Source organism: Trichosurus vulpecula, chromosome 7, assembly GCF_011100635.1.
Source record: "Trichosurus vulpecula isolate mTriVul1 chromosome 7, mTriVul1.pri, whole genome shotgun sequence".
NCBI classification, from domain to species: Eukaryota; Metazoa; Chordata; class Mammalia; order Diprotodontia; family Phalangeridae; genus Trichosurus; species Trichosurus vulpecula.
The window spans coordinates 107,533,654-107,557,490 of NC_050579.1; the positions used below are offsets into that span (position 1 = coordinate 107,533,654).

Genomic DNA, 23,837 nt, shown 5'->3' on the forward strand with positions numbered 1-23,837 from the left:
CACTGAAGCGTTTCCTTTGAAGAAAGTATTTATTTTCCTGGAGAAGGTAATTTGCCTGTTATGCTTCATCATAAAGGTACATTTTTTAGATAGCTGGACATTTAACAAAAATATAAAAACACTTTCATCCTTCATGTTAACCTTCAATAACTTTATAATCTTTTCTATTAGCAACTAACCTTGGAGTTAAGTGGGGGAAGGGACTCGATTACAGAAACTGAAAATCTGACCCACTGAAGAGATGCCCCACAAATTAACTCTGGAGATAAATGACATAAAACTTACCTTTGTAATTAGTACTGCTGATAAAAGAACTTAAAACTTTTTAGAAGTTCATAAAATGGCAAAACCCCACACATAATTCATAGATGCAAATATGAATCTACTGTTTGGAAATAGTGCTTTTCTTCTGGGAAGCTTGGAGAACTTTAGAAATCCCACTTATCTCCACATCTCTGTGAGGTGGGCAGGATGCTAACTACTAGGTTTATTTCCACTTTAAAAGACAGGGATTTGAAAAGTCTACAGAAAAACAACTAGGTAACTTTCCTGTGGTTACACAGTAAATTAATAGTGAAACCTGAATAAGGTTCCAACTTTTCTGGCTCCCAAAGTCCAGTAGTATGTCTATCCAGTAGACTAAGCTGCCTTTAATATTTATTTACATACATTTATATCTATAAAAGTAGCAGTTACGAGAATTGTTACTGGTCTCATGATTTCCTAAATAGTTACATATAGCAATTCATTCCTTCTATGTAACTATTAGTCTAATTGACTATAAGCCAGAAATGCAGAAGGTTAATCAATAAATATACTAAAATGACATATTACTTGACATTTTAATATAAAATTTAACTATTAAAATTGTCCTTTAATGCCAGATTCCTGAAGATATCACACAGAAAAAAAAATACAATTTAACAAATACAAAACTGCTAAACTGTCCTCCCTCAGAAGAGGCATTTTATTTTCTTCAGCTAGCTCAATTACATTTACCCACATATAAGTAACTTGACTTAATAGGTAGTCTTGAGCCATTTAATCTTCAAGTAAAGGGATATTAATAATGTAGTTTTATTTTTTAAATTAAAAATGTTCTGATTCCACTTGATATACGTAGGGATGACTAGAAATAGAATTCTTGTATTCTAGAAGAGTAGAACTACAATGAGATCACAACTACTGACAGTTCACATTTATCAGCCATCTGTTTAGCTGCTGCCTTTTAAACAAATTACTGGTTTAATACAATTGAGACCATACAGCCAACTTCAATTTAATCAAGGGATGAATAAGTTCTCTATTTTACTTTTAGCTGTTTCATTGCTTGTTAGTATCTCTGCTGCTGTGTAACAGGGATGGGAAAAATTGATGAACTCACTCAATTTTCCCACATTTTAGTGCAGCATTGGTTTTAAAACGAAAAGATAAAACTAATGGTTAAAATAAGTTGCTTTTTGGTCGATGTATTTTGTGAAACTGCTTAATTTCTACCTCCATTATTAAAATAACCAAGAGTAGGATGTAGCTCAGATTGGTCATTCATTTAAGAAAAGCAGCTGGAATTTCTAAAGAAATGTATAATCAATTCTACCAAAATTGGGAAAAAAAACTCCCACAGATATTGACACAGAAACATTATGAAATGCATCTTAGTAATATGTGCTAGCTGTCGGTAGATAAGAGCAAAGCTGACAAATTTCATAGACATGGTTCCCTGAGAAGTTTAAACAGTTCACATCAACTGACTTGCAATACATTTTTCAATGCAAAGAACACCAGAACCAAAGAATTAGTGATGAGAAACAAAAAGGCTCCAATCTTTCCATCTCAGGTTTATACTATTACATTGCACTTTAAATCAATCATTCGCAAGTAGTCTAAAAACCATCAACATATGCTGGCATCACTCTCCCTCACTGTAGGCTGTGTCTCCTTCCTATTGAATTTCAGACAGATTTACCCAGTGTTTTTCCAGTTCTGTTTAATAATGTGCTTCCTTTTATCACCATCTTAGAGAAATACTTATTTTGTTTCTGTTCTCAAAGTTAAGAAAGGGATTCACAATTTTTGGTAGTCTAAATTTGAAATTTATCTCTACTGAAATTTAAGTGACCTGAAACCACTTAGAGGATCTTAAGATTTAGAAGTGGATCATCTATTTTAATCCCCCCTCCTTTTACAGCTGAGAAAACTGAGACCCCAAGGTGCAAAGTCACTTTTTTAAGGTTATAATGAGGCAGGAATAGCAACTGACCAAATTGGGATTGGTGCCTAGGCCTCCTCCTGCCATGCCCAGTGTTCCTTCTACTACACCACACTGTTCTTCACTTACTTTCATCACAGGGGTGAGCCTCTAAAATGGGAGAGAAATACAAGGAAAAGTTGTGTAAATTAAGGCTCCCACCGCAAACTGTTGAAAAAGAGCCTTACTCTTCACTGTTCTGGCTCATTTGGAAGATAAACAACAAATAGTTTTACAACCTTCTTTTTTACCTGTTGTGGAGAAAACTGGGCAAATGGTCTGATGAAAAATAATCTAAGAGTACCAGTCTAACACCACAATATGGAATTCGTGCATTTTGATTTCTTTTCCTGGTTCAAATGCTTATTTAATGTTCCACTGGAGTACACTTTCCCACTGTTCTACAAGGTTAAAAACAAGTCACAAAATTCAACATTAGAATATAACTTTTTTTAATTTTTATAAATAACTTATCTGTTACAAAGACAGTTTGCCCATCTAAATCACAAAACCATCAACTCAAGATATCCAAATTAGGTTTTATTAATAAAACAGGTAAAAACTGATTTATCAATCTTCACATAGAACTGCAGATGAAGCTGAAAAAAAAAAACAAGGCCTCATTTTAAAAACAAAATGCATCCAATGCAAGTGCTTTGGTTCTTCTGCCTAATTACTTGGGATTGTCAGATTTCTTCCCATCTACAAAATGCAAAGCCCTCAAAGCCAAGGCTTTTGCATTCACTTAGACTGCTCATAATCCTGTTCCATTTTTAAATGTCCACTTGCAAATGTTTACTGTGCATGACAGTGTACTTTGTCTCTTGCCTTTTGCTACATTTTTATACTTCCTTTAGCCTCATCCTAAGTGCTGCTACAGAATTCCTTTCATGTTGTCCTTTATAAATGCATACTGTCATTCTTTTTGCTTGATTTCATTCAATTACATACATTCCTGATCATCTGAGTAGTTTTCCTTATTAAAAAAAAAAAATCAAAATAAAGAGATGCTTGAGGTTTGCTTCAGTGTTCACGTCTGCTTGTTGGCTTTTCCTTTTCCAGCTTTTCTTCTGTTTCCCTAAATATGGCTAGCCTCATTTTATAAATATATGTGACATTGCCACCAAGTCAGGTTTAGAAACTGATTGCCCAAACAGTAAGATATTTAAAGTTCTCTTAAAAAAAAGGGGAGAGGGGTCGTGTGATGCAGTTGTTGGTTTTGATATTGTGTGCACTTCCTCAATAAATACCTCTTGAAAGTTCTGCAACACCCCAGGCGGATGAAGCAAGCTTATTCTCGTTGCTCTCTTGGTAGGTTGAAGATAATCTGTTGTTTTAAGTTGCCTTGTGAAGGATAAAACACTGTTGAGTCACCCACCATAAAATGCATTGTACACAGTGAACTAAATGCATAAATCTTCCCATGTTTCCTGCATTTTTACCATGCTGCATCTGCAGGTCTTCACAGTACAGCATTTGCAAGGGCAAGGCACAGAATGAGTAAAGTTATTTTGTGCATAGTTTCATTTCATTAATGCTCTTTTTTATTTTAAGGCATTGCTTCTCTCAGATAAAGCTTTAAAAAAAAGGACATGATCGTGCTTAATCACTAAAGGGGAAAAAAGAAAGTTAACAAAAGACTATTACACTATACATAGAGAAATACAAGAAAATAATAAAGAAAAGAAGTCACTTAGAGCAGGCTCTAGAGCTATGTACAGTAAGAAAAGCAAGGGTATTTCACCAATTGTCCTCTACAGACAATGCACACTGTTTCCCTTCTCATCTTTAGACATGACTGGACTGATGCTAACTTCACAGAGTAGAGATGTTTTCAGGGAAGACAAAGACAAGGCCAAGAGTACCACAGAATTGTCAAGTTCTTCCCCTATCCATTGGCACTAAGTGGCAGCAAACAGTTTAAATAGTTAAATCTTGTTCTTTTTAATTTTTTTCCATCTATGTAGTGTTTCACTGAAAGCTTTAAAAAACAAAAAAGCTACCATTCTATTACTTTCCCCAGTCAAAATTCAGTAGTGACATGGGGGAAAAGCTGTTTTGGGAACACCCAAGTATTGAACACAAGAGTTATCCTTAATGGGATATTGGTAATACTGTACATGGTTTAGGCAGCTGGCAGCCAAGTCTTTCAGTAGATTACCTTTCATGTGATGGATTTCAACTGCCTGCAACACAACACTGAGGTATTATTATCTCTGTGGGCTGCCATTTAACATAAGCAAAACACCATTTTGTCACACCTTCAATTTTGCAAAATCCTATGTATCAATGAAACATTTTTTTCCCCAATGACAGAACAGTTTCTTGAAAATCTGTTATGGTTTTTTAGAGAGGATATTGGGCCTTGTGGCTCAGAAATGCCTTGGCATCTCACACTGTTCACAACGGATTAAGGCTGGATGATTCAAAAAGGTACAGGCAGTACAATTCCATTGAGCTCCCTCATCTTCCTCTGTGTCTTGAGATTTTGGTGTTTTGGCAATGGACCTTTGATCTGCAAGAAGCCAAAATATTCTTGGTTAGAAGTCAAAGCTAGGGAGGAGAAAAAAACACAAGGTCTGTTAAAATATTTTAATATAATGTTGCTATTTATCATATAGCATCAAGTGACAGATTAATCAAGTTTAACCACTACCTCACAACGTGACATCCACCTTTTTCATTCCCTTGCTTTTTCCTCTGGGGAACACTACCACTTAATTATCTATCTATTCCTCTGTGGGGGAGGGAGGGGGATATAGGAGTACAGGGCATCATTCCTCTCCCCTCCCCACCCCCCCAATTTATAACAGGAGAAAAGAGATATAAAGAAGCTAATTTGATCTGAAGCAAGTTTCAGTAATAGTGCTATACACCCCGTGCCTTACTCCTTAGTTCTGTTTCACTTATACTGCAGTAGTGAAAAAGATTCTTAATATGGCACTACAGCTTCTGAAGTGGTCGTGTTACAAAGCTAAAATACCATGTGTGCGTGTCACTGAAGTCCAGTTTTATTTCCTACTGGAGTAGCACAAAAGCTTTTCCTTCTTCTTCCACTTGTTTCTATATTCTGAACATTTTGTTTCCTCTCTCTATATTGTCTTGAAAATGTGACTTAATCCACTGCCTGTTAGGTGGGAGACTCAAAGGGAAGACAGACACACATTGTCCAACATGGTCAATGAACTGATTTATTTTGCTTGGTTGTCCTTATTTGTTACGAGTTTTTTTTTTAATTTGGAGAAAAGGACTAGAAATAATCATGCCAAAAGACAGAAAGAAAAGAAAGGTTCATTGAAGAATTTTTTTTTAAAAGCAGAGGACATAAGGTTCAAAAAGAGAAAGCCATATAGCTCTAAAACAGGTATGCTGAATTTGTTATCTTTCTTTAAAAATGCAAACTGTACATAAGGGATTTGTGGTTCCACGTATGATCCTCTTTAGTTTTCTTTGCTCACTTTGTTGCTGTCAAGTTCAAAACAGCCTCAAAATAAAAATATTAAAATTTTAAAAAGAAAATGTAAGCCTCAATGATACATTTTCTATCAGTTTTAATTTTCTTTAAAATGAAAATCAACAAAAAAGGCATTTTTGAAATGGTTCTAAATTAAATGAAATATTACAAAGATGAGGCCTGGAGTAAACAAAGTGGTACAAAAATTTCTTCTATTATTTTGTTTTGTTCCTATCAAAGAATCCATCTGGGACTGCTGTGTGTTGGGAAGAGACACCAAAAGAAGTGCCTTGCTCCTCTTGTCCTCTCCCTTTCTACCTGGTTGCTTGACATGTCACAGGGTTTGAAGGAGACAGAAATCAACAACTATTCCATCTGATGAGATGGGAGGACTATTAGGCCTCATCATTTGCCCTACAGCTGAACTTTCTTTTATGTGTTGTCTCCTCCGATTAGAATATGAGCTTCTTGAGAGCAGAGATCATCTTTTAATCTGTTTTGCCACTGCCAAAATTTATTTAGAGGTTAGTGAAAATAAGGATGTAATTTTTTTTCTCCATGCAAGTTCATGGACTTCTGAAATTTATCCACTAATTTCTTGGGGGGATGGGAGGTGGGAAGAACTCCTATGACTCCAGGTTAAGAACCCCTGATATGAAGAGTTATTTGTGTTGGTGGATTACATAAAAGTGCAAATAAAAGGGGAATTATAGGATGATGACTTTCAAGTGTGCTCAATACATAGCAAAAGAAAGGTTTCTCTTCTTACATAATGAATATAGATTTTCTTCTTATAGGAAGACAGCAGGACTATATACAATACATTGTACCTAGAGTAACTCTGAGCTTCATGAAAAAAGGTAAAGGCATCATGATCAATACATTTGATAGATTTATTCCGAAATGAAATACCAGCTAAATCGAGGGGAAAAGGCAAGGTGAATTTTGAAACTGTGATCAGGTTGTTACATATAACCTAAGCTGATAATAACTCTCTTAAACAGATTTAGGAAGCAAAATTAATTTCATGAGTAAAAAGAAAACTAACTTTGTCTGAGAGCAATGGTACTTCTAAATGTGTCTCAGAACAAAGGCTTAATTTTTCTTTTTAGTTTTCATTCACACAAAAAGTTATTTTATTTCTAATGAAAATATATAAATCTGTGTGCTTTTGTAATAAAGCTTTAAATAGTAAAGATCTTTCTACAGTGAAGAAATTCTGTCAAGTTTAATAATGAAAAATTCTTATTAGTATAGGCATGGCCACTTTTAAAAATCTAACAAAAGAACTTAAGTTTTATTAACAAATAACAAAATTTTGTTCATAGATAACACATACTTTATTCCTTTATTCATAATAACAATCAATAACCATTAAGTCTTGTACTGGCAACAATATGATTCTGATACCCAAATATTACAATTATCTGAGGTTCCTTCTTTGCTTTTTATCTCCATGACAATTATATTTCAGCTCCACTGAACAATGATGAAGACTACTAGGTTTGCTTGCATTCTTGGTTATTCACCAATGTACATTTGAACCAAATACCTCCTGAGGTTTTGTTCTGAGGTGGCTGCATGTATGAAAATTTACAAATTCTTAATGTCCTTAGTCTCAACTACACCAGACTAGTGAGGTTATACTGAAGCATGGCCATTCAATATTTTTCTATAAAGCATTCAAATACTATTTAAAATGGCCCAGGGAGATAGCATAATATAAAGATTTATAGTCTTTTTTCAGCTAAGTAGGTAATGGACAGTTAAAGGCTGACTAAAGTTTGTGTATAGATTATCATGTACCACAATAAGAAATTTGACTGCTACATCCCTCATCAAGTATGCCATTCCATCAATAGAGAAGTATTATTTCCTAAGGTTTAAATTTGAAGAATAAAGGAAAAGATATGAAAATAAAATCTAGCATTTAGGGCAGACCTGATTTAGGGTAAAAATATGACACAATAAAGATATTTATTTTATATTATCAAATACAAATACCACAAGGCTCAATTTAATAACCAGGAAGTTCTCATATAAAGACAATCAAGAATTTTTTTCCACTATGAGGAAACTGCTAATACTTTGCTCAGATACAAACATATCAATTTTCAACATGGTAAAGTTCAGAACTATCACAAGCTATATTTGTGTTACATTACTATAAAAGCAGAGAATATATTTTTCTAGAATATGAACACTGATGACTTATGCTAGACAGTCTGAGGTATTTTGACAACTAAATAATGGTGTATTTATACAATGTAACAGAAAACATGCATGGGGAAAAGAAATCAATTTTAGAAGTGTCCTAGCCAAAAGGAGTACATATTGAGAAAAAAGAACTGCAATGAAATTCAAAAGGTGGTAAAATGCAAACTTTTGAATTCTCAATATAATAATGAAAAATTCAAATTCCAGAAAATGAGTTGTTTTTTCCTTGTGATTGTATTCTCTTTCACAACACACAATTCTCCACTTAAGGCACAACAGAAAATGCTATGCTAATTCATAGCCGAACCAATATTGGCAGAAATAATTTTACATATTTCAACACTAGATTCACTATTGGAAACTCACAAGGTTTTTAGTTTCTGTTCATGAAACTTAATAGGTTTTAGCTTCGGTGGAATAAAATACTTAAAGATGATTCTAAAACCATTAGAAAACAGCCTCCTTCTTCAAGGAAAAGTTTTGAAGTCAATTTTGCTGCCTCAACTTCACCTGCATATAAAAGCAAGGACATTGTTTATTTATGGATGAGTTCAAGTAAAGCAGTTTACTGTCCCAACTAGTCACATTTTCAGGTTGAATGTGGAAAATGGCAATCTACTTTTAACTGCCATGCAATTTGCCTCTATTATTTTCATTCTTTATTATTTTCCAATGGGAAAACCAAACATTTTTAAGTAGTAAAATACTCATCTTTTTTTTTTAAGGCTATGATTTTAAAAGTCTGATATTTCTTATTTTAGCCACCCCCACACCTACATCCTTTCCTTTGCTCTCCTTTTCCTTTCATTTTATTATCACCGGAATTCATGTTGTGTCACTACCCTCATCTAAACTGACATGGATTCTTTCAGGATACATATATAATTAAGCTTCACTTCTAAATGCTTGTTCTGGCTTTAACCACTTACTGCTTTTCTGATGTAATTCAAACCAAAACTTTTCACTCATTGACTTTTATAATTCGTTGCTATGTAAAAAAGCACAAATTTTTCACATATTGTCTTTTAAGAAAATTTTCATTGTAGATTACTACTTTTTGTGTGGTGCATATGTATGCCCTGAATCCTTAGAATCGACTATTAATTGTGGATTTCCTTTCTAGGGGATACCAATCAGCATTTATAAAGCACTAATATAGGACACTATGATTTATAGCTATAAGGTGATTTAGAATCAACCAACTTCCTCATTTTATGGTTAAGAAACACTGAAGACCACAGAAAGGGAAGCTTCTTGACCACCATCATAGAGGTAGCAAGAAGTGGAGCTGAATCCAAACTTGGGGACCCTGACTTTAGTTTTGACTTTTGCCACTAGGCCACTGATTAGCTAGCTAAATATTTCTTTTCAGTTGAAATTTGCCTAAAAATGCTGACCTACTTGTCACGTCAATAAAATCATAACATTACAACTTTATGATACTGCTGAATAAGCCAGTAGCCTGCCTTACTTTATTTAACACTTATATTCCTGAAAAAGTGTGTATAAGTCACATTTTAAATATGTTTTGGGTGCTCACCATTTAAAGAAACCAATGAATCCTTTAATAATATAAACATCTCTAATTTAATAATCAGATTCTAAAAACTTACCAAACATGGGAGATGAAGGCAATGTTGATGTGACATTTTAGAACCCAAATTTTTTGTGACTGGTGAATATCTATTAAGACTTAATATTTGGGTAATATATAGTAAAAACTAAACGCACGCAAAAGTTTAAAAAAATATGGTTAATTGTACTAACACAACTGTGAAAATTTTTTCCCCACATCTAAAACATGAGGAAAAATCCTTTTAATGAATTCACTAGTAATGGAAATAGATTGAAGAATATGGTGCTCAAGCAATGTGCTCCTAGAGTAGAAGCTGTTAAAAAATAACATGGGATTTTAAAATTTTGCTCTTTAAAGCTAAGACATTTTTTCACTTACCTTTGGGCTTTGGTGGCACAGGACCTACAAATCCAATATTGTCATAAAAGTTATGAATTGCGCTGGGATTAAAATGTGGTCCTGAAACAAAAGACAGGTGTTTTTTTAAAGCTCAAAAATATAAGTATTTTTTAAAATATTCTTTATAATAATCATCAAAAAATGAATATTGGTAATTCTTTTCACTGATTTCAAATTATAGTCAACTCTCAGTGAAGTGTAAGTTTACCCTTAATTGTGATTCAAGGTTAAATAAGGAAAAGACCTTCTTAAGAAATGAGATAAGAGTAGCAGAATTGGAAATAATCTGGAGCTTAATCTCTAGAACCCTGCTTTGAAGAATACATTTTGAACTCCAACTGTGTTGACTTCCTCCCCTCCCACAGCTTTTTCTATTTTTCTAACTGTAAGTTTAGGCTTATATAGGACTAAGTGAAAGTATAAACAAAGTTATTCTATATAATATCTATTGTTTATTCTGAGAACATGTAGAAAACACATAGTAAATAGAGGAAAAAAGTGTGCACCATAGAACTATACATTTACAAGTCAATTATTTCCTTCTCTCTTTTAATGCCAAATAAAATTCTGACTGAAGTAGAGGCTTTTGTCTTTACGTATTCAATAGCAAAGGCTTTGAATGGTCAAAGGAAAAAAGAGGGAAGAGGCAAAAATAAATAAATGTTTCAATATTTAGTAAAAATATCTTTGAAAATATATTTCTTTTTACTATTCTTCAAATACTTAAAAATAATGTACTAGAATAATCTTGTCTCTTTATATAAGAAGAATTTTAAAAAGTTAGCTTGGAATGATCATACAGAGGCACTTTCTGGCAAGTTGAGAAGATAGTGGAAATGCCAATTTTCCTTAAAAAAGTACTCTAGCAACAGAGAAAAAGTAAATTAATGAAACGTATTTCAGATGATTATGCATTGAGTCAATACTTTACCTCTGGCTTGAAAAAGATCAATTTCTTTGGTTAGACAGTCAATGTCAATCTGCAGTTGTCTATTACAACTTCTTAACTGCTGCATTTCGTCAAACTGAAAAATAATTCCATGTAAGATAGATCTGTTTAATCTTCAAATACTATTCAAGTTAAGTCAGTCTGGGTAAAGGAAAGTCTAATGGAGGGTAGGAAACAGGGGAAAAAAGGTTTTAATTGCAATTTTGTAAAAATAAGTCAAGATTTTATTTTTTTATGAAAGGATACCCAGGTATTATGCTAAAATATATAAATAATAGCAGTTATGATTTAAACTTACTGAAGGAATTTGGGATATAGAATTCGATCTTTTTAGGCGCCTCCGAGTTAGGTTATTCTCCATTTCATTGACCTCAGATTTTAGTTTATCCAGCTTTTTCTTTTGAATCTCAAGTTCTCGTTGAAGCCGTTCCATTCTGGCCTTTTGGTGTACCAGTAAAGCTGCAATACATTATTAGTAAACATAAGGCCCTAACCATGTGATTTAATTACTTACTAAAGTAATACTTGAAAAACCCTGGAAAATCTTAGAAGCAGAAATAGAAATCAGTATTTTTGAAAACTAATAACATTTCCTTAATGATTCCAAATCTCCTTTATTACAACAGGGACATTTTAAATGCCAACAATATTTTAATCATCTAAAGTAAAAAGTGTTTCAATTTATTAAAATAAAACAAATACTGGCCACTTTGATTAATAGTTTTAGACCTGCATGATACAATGCTGACTCCTGGTTCTTTGAATCTAAGGATGATCACTTAGATAAGTCAAATACTCTGTCTTCTGAAAGACAGAGATTATGTAAATTTTCCACACTGAAATCAATCTTAATAAACATTTAAGCCTACTATGTGCCAAGTGCTAAGTAGACCTGGGAAGAGAAAGGCAAAAGACAAAAAAAACAATATGCCTCCAATACTTGATTCCTGAACATATTAGGTCTGGTCTGATTCTACCAAAACACTTGTTTTGAGACACTATCACTACTCTGAGTAAGTCACTTAACTGTGGACTTCAGTTTTCTCTTTCTTAAAATGGGGTAGGAATGGCCATGAAGGGGAAGATTTGAATTAAGTGTAGCAGTTCTCTTTTGGCTCTAATATTCAGTGTTTCAATGAATCAGAATAAACCAATAATTTTTTGAATATTTTATTTTTCCCCAAGTATATATAAAAACAAATTTTAAAATTCATTTTTTAAAATTCTGAGTTCCAAATTGTCTCATTCCCTTCCTTTCCCTGCCCTCTCCCTGAGTCAGTAAGCAATTTGATAAAGGTTATACATGTGCAATCATGCAAAAATATTTCCATAAAATTAATTTCTTAAAGGAATAATCAACCACTATCCTGGTCACTGAATAGTACCATATAGTGTATTATAGAACCTAGATTATTAACTGGGGTTTGACCTGTGGTGGCACAAAAGCAACTAAGAAAATGCTCAATGGACTCCAAAACTCAGCTAGGTGAGCTTACGCAGCAAGGTGGTACAGGGGCTAGAGTGATAGGCTTGGAGTCAGAAAGACCTAAGTTCAAATCCAGCCTTAGATACTTGACTACCTGGGTGATTCAGGGCAAATTATTTAACCTCTGTTTGCCCCAGTTTCCTCAATAGTAAATGGAAATGATAACAGCACCCATCTTACAGGGTTATTATGAGAATTAAATAAGATAACATTTGTAAAAAGAGCTTAGCACAGGCCCTGGCACAAGGTAGGTACCTTACTCCTTTGCTGACTAAAGGATCAGATACTAACCTAGTGAATTTACAGGTTTAAATTCCTGTCTGTTTTTTCTTCCATATCCCAAAGAAGAACTGAACATATTTGGAATATTTATCACCTTAAAAAAGAAGCATGGATTCTACTAGCTATTAGATTGATGAAGGAAAAAGACAGACAGGAAAAAGAGCAATAAAGGATACATAGAAGAAACACTCACCTTCCATTCTCACCTCCATATCCTTCATCCTCAAAATACAAACTTAGCTAGACAGGCCAGTCAAATCACAAAAAAGGTCTAAAATAGTTTTTTTTTTCTTTTAAAGTTATAATGAAGACCATTTAAATAAAATTGTATCTATTAAATATCATGGAAGAACAAGTGAATAATGTATTATGTTTAATTATGATGGGACTGATCTTCCAACCAGAATTTTTAAAGTTTCTACCTTAGATAGCCTTGATGGGGAAAAGTTGGAGGCTAGGCATTCTTCTAGTTAAAAGGCAGTGGTCCTTGCGCCCCCAGTCACCTATATTTCAGAGTAAGGTAGCTGGGAGATATGCAAACTGCCTGCAAGCAGGAGTGAGAGTGACGTTCTAGGTGGGCATGTTTGATTCAGAGAATCCTGGAAGAGCTGTGGAACCAAAGTTGCAAAAGGCACAGCTTTTGGTCCAAATTAATATGGAAAGACCAGAAAGATTATTTTAAAATGTCTTTAAGGTTAAGACACTAGTTCAAGCTACAGAAGGATTTCTTAAAATGGGTGTTACAAAGATTAGTGCTATAGATCCCTTAAGAGTTACTTGGAGATGAAGAATGCTCAGGGGGCTCTTATGCCATTTATCATTCCTGTCCTCTTAAAAGTTTTCATCATCACTATTTTTGCCTCTTCATATCCAGAACAAAAATGTTAGCCTTTTATTACTAGTTAATGAATTAGCAAATAAAGGGGGAAAGATGCTCTGAACATTGGTAGAAGTATTCAATATTTAATGGGGAGGGAATGTGAAGGCTAATAAAGGAGTGAGTAAAAAAGGCAGAAAGAAGGAAATAAGTGGGAGGAGAGAGAACTAAACTGTAAGGACATTGCCACTAACTTCTCTCTATTCCATTACCTCCAAAGTGGAGCGGTATGTGTTGTACAGGTGTGCTTGGGAGAATAAGCACTAGGCTAGCACATAGAGGGGGGACGTAAGGGCAGCAGGGTTGTGTTGTCATGACCTTACTGGTAAGAAATTAAATTATTTTCACTTCTTTGCTTGCGAAAGGATATATAATTTCGAAGAGAAATAAGAAATTGCAGTGGTCTTTTTTTTTTCTGGAAAGAACATCATATAGAACAAAACTGTTTATGATAGGCTGGTATTTAGACACAGACAGTACAATCTCACTAAAAGAAGCAAAATGTAGACAGTTAAGTCTTTTCCATGGGGAAAGGTGAGGGGAGTAGAAGGGTAATGACTGAAGATAATTACACAAAGTTTGCTACTGTGTGACACTTCCTCGTTGTCTAACAGATGGAATGACTTAAGAAAAATATAGTGATCACACATATTTACCTGGAAAAACAGTTGTACTTATATACATCTATCACGGTAGGGTTGTCTAACACACTTGAATCCAACTCCTACAAATACTTAGATTAATATTAATGAGATGAGGATGGGCTACAGAGGCCCCACAATGTAAGCCAGAAACAGTGAGAACAACAACAAAAGATGTAGTTAGGGGGTGGCTAAATAAGATTGTGCTGGTATACATACAACTTTGTTGTAAGAGTATTTTGTCCACATTATGCCTCATAAATCTGGCATCTACTAATCTGGACTTCATAATGGTCAGTACATGGTATATTTTCTATGAAAAAAAGTGCAAGCTATGCAAATTAACAGTGTAAGTAGGATCTTCTGGGGACTATCAAGTCAGAGGAATTATTACAATAAAAATTAAGGACCTACAATCTTCCCATTGAAGCATGGTACAATAGAAACAGTGCTAGATTTAGAGTAAGATCTAGATTCCAAAAGGCTCTGCTACTACCTATCTGTGTAACCCTGGTAATCAATCAACAAGCATTTAAATACCTGTCTTCCATAAGTAGATAGATTCAAAGTACAGACAGAGAAACAAAAAGTAATTTTTATGCAGAGTAGATACATTGCGGAGGGGAAGAGACTTGAGGCAGGGAGACCAAAAAGGAGGCTAGTAGAATAATTCAAGCGAGAGGCAATGAGAAATTGAACTAAGATGGTACCTGTGTGAAGAGAGAAAAAGAGTAGCTATTTAAGTGAAGATAAGAGAATGCAGAGGAGATAGTGAGGTAGAATTGACAAGATGTGATGACTCACTGGATGTGGAGGTGGGGAAGACTTGAAGAGTTGAGGATGGCTCTAAGGTACTGAACCTGAGTGATTCAAAGGATGGTATGCCCTTGCCTGAAATGGAGAAGAAGGGAAAAAAACCGAGTACTGTTTTGGAATGCATACAGGACATATAGTCCACAATGTCCGATGGGCAGTTGGTGATATGGGGTTTGGAGCTCAAGGGAAACACGAAGGCTCAATGTAAAGATCTCACAATCATCTGCATAGAGATGACAGCTGAACCTAAGAACGGATGAGATCAGGGAGAAACGGGATGAGGGCCCAGTCACCAAAGAGGACAGAGGAAGTCAGGTGGGTTGGAGGAGACAAAAGAATAATGTCACTAAGACTCAAAGAAGGTGGTCAACGATGTCAAATGCAACAGAGAGGTAAAGAACAAAGCCTGAAAAAAAGGCCCTGGATTTGGTGCAATCGGGGGTGAGAAGTGAGAAGAGAGTTGAGAGAAGAAATAGGCCGTTTTTTTTTCTAGGATTATGGCTGTAAAAGGATGAAAAGACAGGGAAGGATAACTTACAGGCTTGTAGGGTCAAGTGAAAATTTTCTGGGGAATAGAAGAGACATTGGAGAATGAGAGAATGAAGATTCAAGAGGGGAGAAGTCAATCTAGGTCTCAGGTATACCTGTAAAATCAGAGGGTTGCTCTAGATCAGGGATGTCAAACTCAAATAGAAGCCGGAGCTTTACCATACATACGATCCCTGCAGGATGCATAGTGACTTGGAAAATCTTTATTTTGCTAACTATTTCCCAATTACATTTTAATCTGATGTGAGACTGCAATTGTTGCTGGCAGCACGCCCAGCCTGTGTTTGACACCTCGGATCCAAATGCCTCTAAAATCACTTCCAATTCTAAATCCATGTTCTTAACTTTTCACTCAGTAGAATTATTAAGATTTTTCTAAGCTTTCATTTCTCTCTAATAGCATTTTTTGGTTGATATTGGGGAAGGAAAATTTTTTTCAAGAGATTATGGACAATAAACTCCTAAGACAGTGAGACAATGTCATATCAATTTTGTTTTTCCTATAGTACCTACTGCCTTGCTCAAGGCACTTACTAAATAAAGATGAATAGACAATAAGAATTTTCAATCCCCTTTGTTATAAAAATGCTGCACTGAAAATCACCTAAGTATCTGTGGTTTGTTTTAAAGTTTCCTTGATCATTAATGTGCTTTTAACATGATTTATGGGGTGTTTACATGTATTTTAAAATGTGACAATAAGATCACAAGTGATGGTCACTTGATGGGTTTTTGTTTAGCTATTTCTACCATAGAAATAACTGAAGGTACATATTATTATTCATCAACATAATAAAATCTTTCAGCCAAGAAAGCTTGGATTACACTATTTTGCTTTTAGTGGATTATGAGGGAAATGGAAAAAGTATTCTATTGTCATATATATCATAATCTGTACCCCAAATGGAATTTTAGTGAGGTAAGTATGATTTGTTTACACATCCATTTTCTGGCTATTAAAATTACCCAGATTCTGATCAATTTAAAAATACCTTTAAGAGGCACTAATAAAAACAACTACAAATGTTTCCTAAAGAGAAAACTTTTCTGAGCAATTTGGAAAACTTTTTAGTCATCTAGGATCACAGATCTAAGGAGAATTCAGAGGGCATGAAGTCCAATCCCCTCATTTTACAGCTGAGCAAACTGAAGCCCAAGGAGTTAATGATGTGTTCAAAATTGACCCATCACCTCCTCTCCCCCTCTTCCCTGGCAACCATCAGAGGTAGGATTTGTAGTTAGAGCCTCTGATTCCAGAGCCAATGTTCATTCTACTCTATCAGGTAATTCAGGCATATTTTCTAATATACCTTTATTTAGGCATGGAAAAGCTTAATTAAAATGTCAATAATGTCAAATTCTGTAGTGGCTCCAAGAGAATTACTAGAGAAAGACAATATGCACATATCCTAGAAATACTTTCTAGTTTTCCTTTGGATACTACAAAGTACATTGGGGGTGGGGTGGGGTGGTTTTGTGTTCAATAGAGGTGAATTTCCTGTTACAACTTGCAATGGCTATCAAGTTTAGAAGGCAACAGTATTTTCTAAAGGAAATCAGTACATTCCCTCTCCCACTGATCTTGGGGATCAGTCTCAAGCCAAAAAACAAACAAAAAATCAAAGCAATCTTGTCATAACTCCTATTTGTTTTCTTATTTGTGGATAGATAAAGTGGCAACAACAGCTTTAGCCACTGGTGATTTGCAATAGAAACAGGTGGAGTGCTTATTTTATGAGTTTTTTTAAAACACCATTAACATATTGTCTGCACATAGTAGGCACTTAAAACATTTGTTGAACTTAACTGAATTGCTTAAATGTAAATAATGTTAACAGATGTCTTTTTTACTGAACAGTCCAAACAGAACCTTTAGTCAGAAACTATAATGTGCTACCAATATATATTTAAAATATACATATGTACTACATGTACATTACAATATATGATGTATATTTAAAAAGTAAAAACTGAATTTCTTTAAAACAAATGAACACTATTATTCAGAATAGTGGGATACTTAATTATACTTTACGGCACAGGGTTAACTCTCCCAAAATGTGTGATTTCAACTATTTTTTAATGGCAACATACCAAGATAAGAATCTACGAAAGATACTTTTAATAAATGCACACATAATATAGTATTGAGGATGTTTCAAAGAATAGTCAGAAAATGTGATATTGGGGATTTCATTTTATGTTCTTTTGAAAAACAGCAATTTCTTTGTATTTTATTATTGCTGTTATTTTCAGCCAAGTTAAGTGGAAAACAAGAGTTCTTATTTTTCAGTAGATAAGTAAATGATGAAAGGATTGAAGCCAAAAAAAATTCCCACTGCTCCTCATTCTCTCCTATTCTCTCTCCATCTTTTTTTTTAAAAGATACATATTAATAGTTTATCATTTTCTTCTCACTGTAACTGTTATATATTCAACATTCCAGGAATACTGCTTAATACCTCTGAATAGTAAAATGAATATATATCCAAATGTTATTGAAATATTTTGCAATTTTGAGAACCAATACATACATAACACATTTTCTTCCTCAAGTTTGTCTGCCATGGAAAGATTCTCTATTAAGGTGTGTAATGGAGAATTCCTTTTTGATAGTAGATCTGATTTAGTCTTTTGATTTCCTAGCTGGTGATTAAATTTAAAAGAGTTCATTCTGCTATTTCCCACAACATAAAATGAGTTCCACATAAAAGTAAACTGTAAGAAAATATTCTTTGGCAGGTAGAGCCAGGAAACCCCAAGGTAGTATGGGTATCTTGTCTCAATGGAAAAAATTGCAAATCCTGTGCCAATACACTGACTCACTACTGAGGAGTTGTATTTTTCTTAAGATTCAACATCATACAGATTTTCTTACAACTCTTACATTGATATGATTAGCTAACCCTCATTTTGTTTCTTCTAGCTGGCACTCATTCTTGCTGAGGATTCTTGTGGTCCTACAAGACTGAGTTTTAATTTCTTTCCTGGTTTTTACTCTGGTACCATGGCTGATGTGAGCAAAGCCCTAACACTTTTACTAATTAACTTATACTACGTCCTCTACCCACTTTGACTCTATTGCAGTAAAGTATCAAATAACCTACCTTTAAATACTTAAGTGTTATACTTAATTATACTTTACTGTATAGGGTAAATTCTCCCAAAATGTATGATTTCAACTATATTTTAATGGTAACATAGCAAGATAAGGATCTGTAAAAGACACTTTTAATAAACTCAAGCATAAAACAATATAGTATTGGGGACATGTTTCAGTTAGAAAATATGTTAAATAATTCCCAACATTTTATGGGAGTATTCACTGGCAGTTCTTGGGTCATGTGTTTGACATTTCTAGCTTACGCCATAAAAATTAAATTGTGGGAGTTCAAAAGATATAGCAATTCCTTGATAAAATAATGATCAATTTTTACTTGAATTCCACTAGTAAACTGTTTTTTTGCACAAAAAGTTCAGAGAGTTGCAAGTCAGGAGAAGAGAAACTATGTTCCAAATCTAGTTGTCTCCTAAAGGTCTTTATCTTTTTCCTAACTCTCATAGGCAAGAACTGCATTGGCACCTGAATTTGGCTGGCAGTGACAAAGAAGCTCAGTCAGAAGACAAGCTGAGTATATATCTGAAGTACTAATGCACCTCTAAATCTACAGTAGGACCAACTGGCTGGGACTGTATCACCCATCTGCTCCTTTTCCCATTACACACAGATACACACACCATGACCACCACCACACACCCCAGAACAGCTTATGGCCTGAAACTTAATTTATAAGAAAGTCTATTTTGCTCTCTTCTTTTTGCCCATCTCTTAAATGCATTTTGGTGTGTGGATGCATACACACATCTTTACCAATAAACTCTATACTGAAGAATTGTTAGATCTAGATTCTAATTAAACTTGCCACTAACTTATGTGTAAGTACTGTTTAAATCATAATTCTTTTGTAAATGAGAGTTGGCATGGAAAAGTAGGAATAGACTGGATAAGGAGATCCAGAAATCTGGTTTCTAGTACTAGTTATCACTGAACAGCTAAGTGACTTTAAGTCACTCATTTAATCTCTTCAGGCATCAGTTTTCACATCTACAAATGGGATTGGCCTGGATGATTTCATATTTTCCCCTCGCCCCATGGTTCTAAAATTCTATTTCTATGACAGCAAAAGTGTCAAAAGAATACCAAAGGTTGAGAATAGCGGTGATATAGGACCAAAATAATAATGTTGCCGTTGTTCAATTGTTTTCCGTCATGTCTGACTCCATTTGGGGTTTTCTTGGCATAGATACTAGAGTGATTTGCCATTTCCTTCTCCAGTTCATTTTACAGATGAGGAAACTGAGGCAAACAAGGTTAAGTGAGTTGGCCAGGGTCACGTAGCTAAGAAGTGTTTGAAGCCAGATTTGAACTCCAGGCCCAGCACTCCATGTGCCATTTAGCTGCCTCAAAATAACCATGTTCCCCTAACTCCATCTGTTTTGGAGTTTATTAAAAAAAAAGTACTGGGAAACAAGGGAAAAATATATTAAATAATAATAGCTAGCATTTAAAACACTTTAAGGTTTACAAAATGCTTTACAAATATCTTACTTGATCCTCATGGGAGATAGGTGCTATTCTTACCCCCACTGTACAGATGAGGAAGCTGAGGCAGGCAGAGGTTAAATGACTTGTCAAGGGTCTCCTCACTAGTAAATGTCTGAGACTCACTTGAACTCAAGTCTCTGATTCCAGATCCAGCACTCTATCCCCTACCACCTAGCTGCCCCTAAAAAATATGGCATGTCTTACAACAATGTGACTTAGTATTTTTTGTTTATAACTTAGCTATGTTCTCAAAAAGATTGGGGTCTCTTTTTTGGAATGATTTGCCAAAATTAAAGAAAAAATATTCTGACACATGTATGCTTGAGTCGAAAAAAAATTCTAGTTTGGAAAAAGGTGAAAATTGTAAGGAGATAAATGAAATTAGTCATGAGATATTTAAACCCACAGATTCCTGAGGGTGAGGTGGGGATAAAAATATTTCTGGTGTGACTATCAGTCACAAAGTACATGGGAAATGAGTAATGAGTAAGTAGGTCTCCTTGAGCACAATCCCCACTGTAAAACTCACAAAACATGACAATCTAGTCAGACCTTTCCAGAAAACTTAACAGAGAATCATGACAACTTAGGAGGGCAGATGAATGGTTACAGAGCAAGCAAAGCATGGAGCAAGGTCATCACATAATTCTCCAACTACAATTACCCTTCTGGAAATGAAAATTTTTATTCCTTTTTGTTGCCAAATTGGTATCTTTCATTAAAATGAAAGCAAACAAGCATACTTTTATTCTTTCTCCATCTCTTAAAGTGATATAGTTTCTATTAAGCATCTAAGGGACAGGGAAATGTGTGTAGAAAATGCACAATGTCTATGTTTTGTTTTTAAAGTTACACATGGAATATGGTATGGCAAGATCAATACTTTGCCCTAAATTAAAAAGGAAATAATTTGCTACTAGGATAACAATACTGTCTATCTCTAGGTTAAAAAGTACAGTAGTTTGTTCTTGTCTGTCTTTTATCACTAAAAAGGACAAGTTGGCGAACAAGATAATTTTAGGTGAGAACTCTGATTGTCTTAGAACTTTAACTTCTTAAACAGCATATTTAATAAGGAAAAAAAACCCCTATGACAAAGAAAATAAATAGAACCATTCCTTGATAACTTCTCTAAACACAGTAGTAACAGAAGTTGGATGAAACCAGTCTCCTTCCAATTTTGAGTGTTGGTTGCAAATAAAGAGTCCTGAATTTCACAGCAATTTGTACAAAAAACAGAACAACTACACGAAGAAGCAAAACTTCTCTTTGGAAAATGTTTAACTGCACATGTGTCATGCTGGAAACAGAATAAAAACAAAATTGGTTCTTCTCATGCTGTTATTACTTGTATTATTCTGAACTTCATGACAGAGCTTGTTATATAGAAAATTCAAATAACTGGTCTCACAGGCCTAGGGACAGGACATGTTTGTTGCTTTACCATTATTATAGAAAACAACAACATTGACAAGTTTATTAATTTAAAAGAAAATTCAAGTCCAATGGAAAATAATTTGCTTTCAGTATTAGTATTACCTTGTGTGTAGGCAGCATCATCAGATCCCATACTCAGTTTCCGGGCCTCACTGATCCTATCCATATGTGCTAAAACAGGGTCAGTGAGGTGTTGAATACCCTCTGTTTCTACATAATGATCAGGGTGGTTTAGAAGATTTGTAAGTTCAAAAGTTGGGGAAACCACCCCTGGTGAAACAGCAGGGGGCTTATTTGGAGAAACTGTTATTTTAAAAGTATATTTAGTATTAGGTTGAGTGACCACCACTCGAGGAGAAGTTGCAGTGGTATTGTTGCCTACTGCCCGACTCTTGGGTGGGTGGTGATGAATAAAGGCAGGGCCCATGCTTACTTGCCCAGACATATTCCTGGAAGCAGCAGATGCTCCAGAGTTCGTTGATATGAAGAGTGTGGGCTGGTTCCGCATAACCTGTTCATCTCCTGTGGTGGCATTAGCAGAAATATAGACCTTGGGCTGACTGCGGGACATCAACTCATCTGTACTTGGGGGGCTGGCAGCTATGTAAACAGTGGGCTGACTTCGAGTTAATGTATGGCTATTGACAGAGGAGGGATTATTAGAGGTTCGAGGTCCAGAGGAACGCAGTTTTGAAGAATTATTTCTTTGTGGGGGTTCAAGTTTGATTTCAATTTGGTTTTTGCGAGGTCCTGTTGAGATATTCTGAATGTTAAATTGGCTATGGGCAGAAGACTGTGAGCTACCAGATGAATGAATTGTTGGTGGTTGAGGCGTAGTAGGTGAACTGATAGGCATATAGACATGAGAGGTCTGATGGCCTTGCTGGTTTGTCTGTTGTGTTGAGGTATGTGACACTGGATTAGATGCAGGATAAGTAGTCCAGGGACTAGGTTGTGAAGGCTGGTAGACTTGTTGAGGGTGCATAGGATTAAACTGAGACACCCATCCAGGATGCTGTGGCGTCTGCCGAGTTGTACCACTAGGAGTTGTGATATAAGGCCTAATGTAGATAGAATTTCCCTGTGGACTGTTAAGTCCAGGTGGAGGTACACCATGTATGTGCAAAGATGTGGGAGTATTGCGACCAGTCTGAATATTTGGGGCTAAAGTTACCATAATGGGATTGAATCTGGGAGTTTGTTGAGAAAGGTTAGATACTCCTTTGCTGCCTAAGTGAAATCCAAGGTGTGGTGTTGAATTTGAAGCACCGGATATGCTGGGCATTCCAAAAACATTAAAGCCCTGTGGAACTTGAGCTGGTGCTGTCTGTGGCTCCTGTTGAAATAATTCACTGTTGGACTGACCACCTTGGAGGTGTCCATCACTGATACTGTGAGTTAGAGTCCTACTTCCATTCATTCTACTTCCTTCCCTTCCATGGTGATAGACATTTTGTGACTGCAAGTCCAAGTTGAGAGAAGTCATGTGATTTCGTAGACCAGCAATCCCAGAATCATCCGAAAAATTCAAGTCTCCTTCACCATAAAGATACTTTGTACTCTCTTGTGATAGAACAGCACAACAGGCATCCAGGTTATTATTATTCTAGAAAACAAACAAAATAGTCTGATGTCAGCAACCCAAAATTTGTGCTTATATACTTTATTATCACTACTAAAATATTAATAGACAGAAGGAAATAAAGCTTTGTAGATGGCCTCTAAGGTCTTATAGAGCTCTAAAACTATGAATTACTATGTGGCTGTTAAGCAGTTATCTTATGGACATGGAAGGTTTCCACGTTTGTCTCTGTATCCAAGGGCTTGACAAATAGGTGCTTAAAGAATATTTGTTGATTGATTAAAAGCAGTAATATAATCACTGGCATAAAAAAAGTTGAGTTCGCCACTCAGTGAGAGACTTCAGACTGACGAGATGGCAGTCTAGTTCTAAATACAGTATTTTCAGCATTGGTTAAGAGGAAAAGAAAGACTAAAAATAGCTAGTATCATGAATTTGTATAGACTATTAATAACTGAAAGAAACTTTGTATTCTATTTGAGGAGAAACAATAAATATAACTGAAATAAAAAGAGAAACTGGAATATATGAAAAAACAAATTAACACAAATGAATTCCTTCAATATGTATTCAGTCAACACCTAATTGGCTAGAAGCCCAGTGCTATCACATCAATGAATGAGTATTTATTTAAGTCCTATTCTATGGCAATACAAAAACAAAAGTTGTTACTCTCAAGGAGCTTACATTCTATGAGAACAGACAACACACACACATA

At 34.9% G+C, this 23,837-nt stretch overlaps 1 protein-coding gene across 2 annotated transcripts in view; it reads right to left on the reverse strand.

Annotated features, from left to right (window-relative positions):
• Nucleotides 1-2,683: 2,683 nt before the first annotated feature.
• TAB2 (TGF-beta activated kinase 1 (MAP3K7) binding protein 2) overlaps nucleotides 2,684-23,837 on the reverse strand; it is a 113,726-nt gene continuing 92,572 nt past the window's right edge. The window contains exons 3-8 of one of the 2 annotated variants that reach the window (XM_036767106.1): nucleotides 21,640-23,143; nucleotides 11,142-11,302; nucleotides 10,826-10,919; nucleotides 9,874-9,954; nucleotides 4,608-4,763; nucleotides 2,684-3,587 (exon numbers count right to left, since the gene is read on the reverse strand). In XM_036767106.1, the coding sequence (XP_036623001.1) occupies nucleotides 4,621-4,763; nucleotides 9,874-9,954; nucleotides 10,826-10,919; nucleotides 11,142-11,302; nucleotides 21,640-23,143 (1,983 nt within the window). In that variant the 3' untranslated portion in view covers nucleotides 2,684-3,587; nucleotides 4,608-4,620. Of the gene's footprint in view, nucleotides 4,764-9,873; nucleotides 9,955-10,825; nucleotides 10,920-11,141; nucleotides 11,303-21,639; nucleotides 23,144-23,837 lie in introns of both variants that reach the window. The other variant, XM_036767105.1, reaches the window with a different exon arrangement.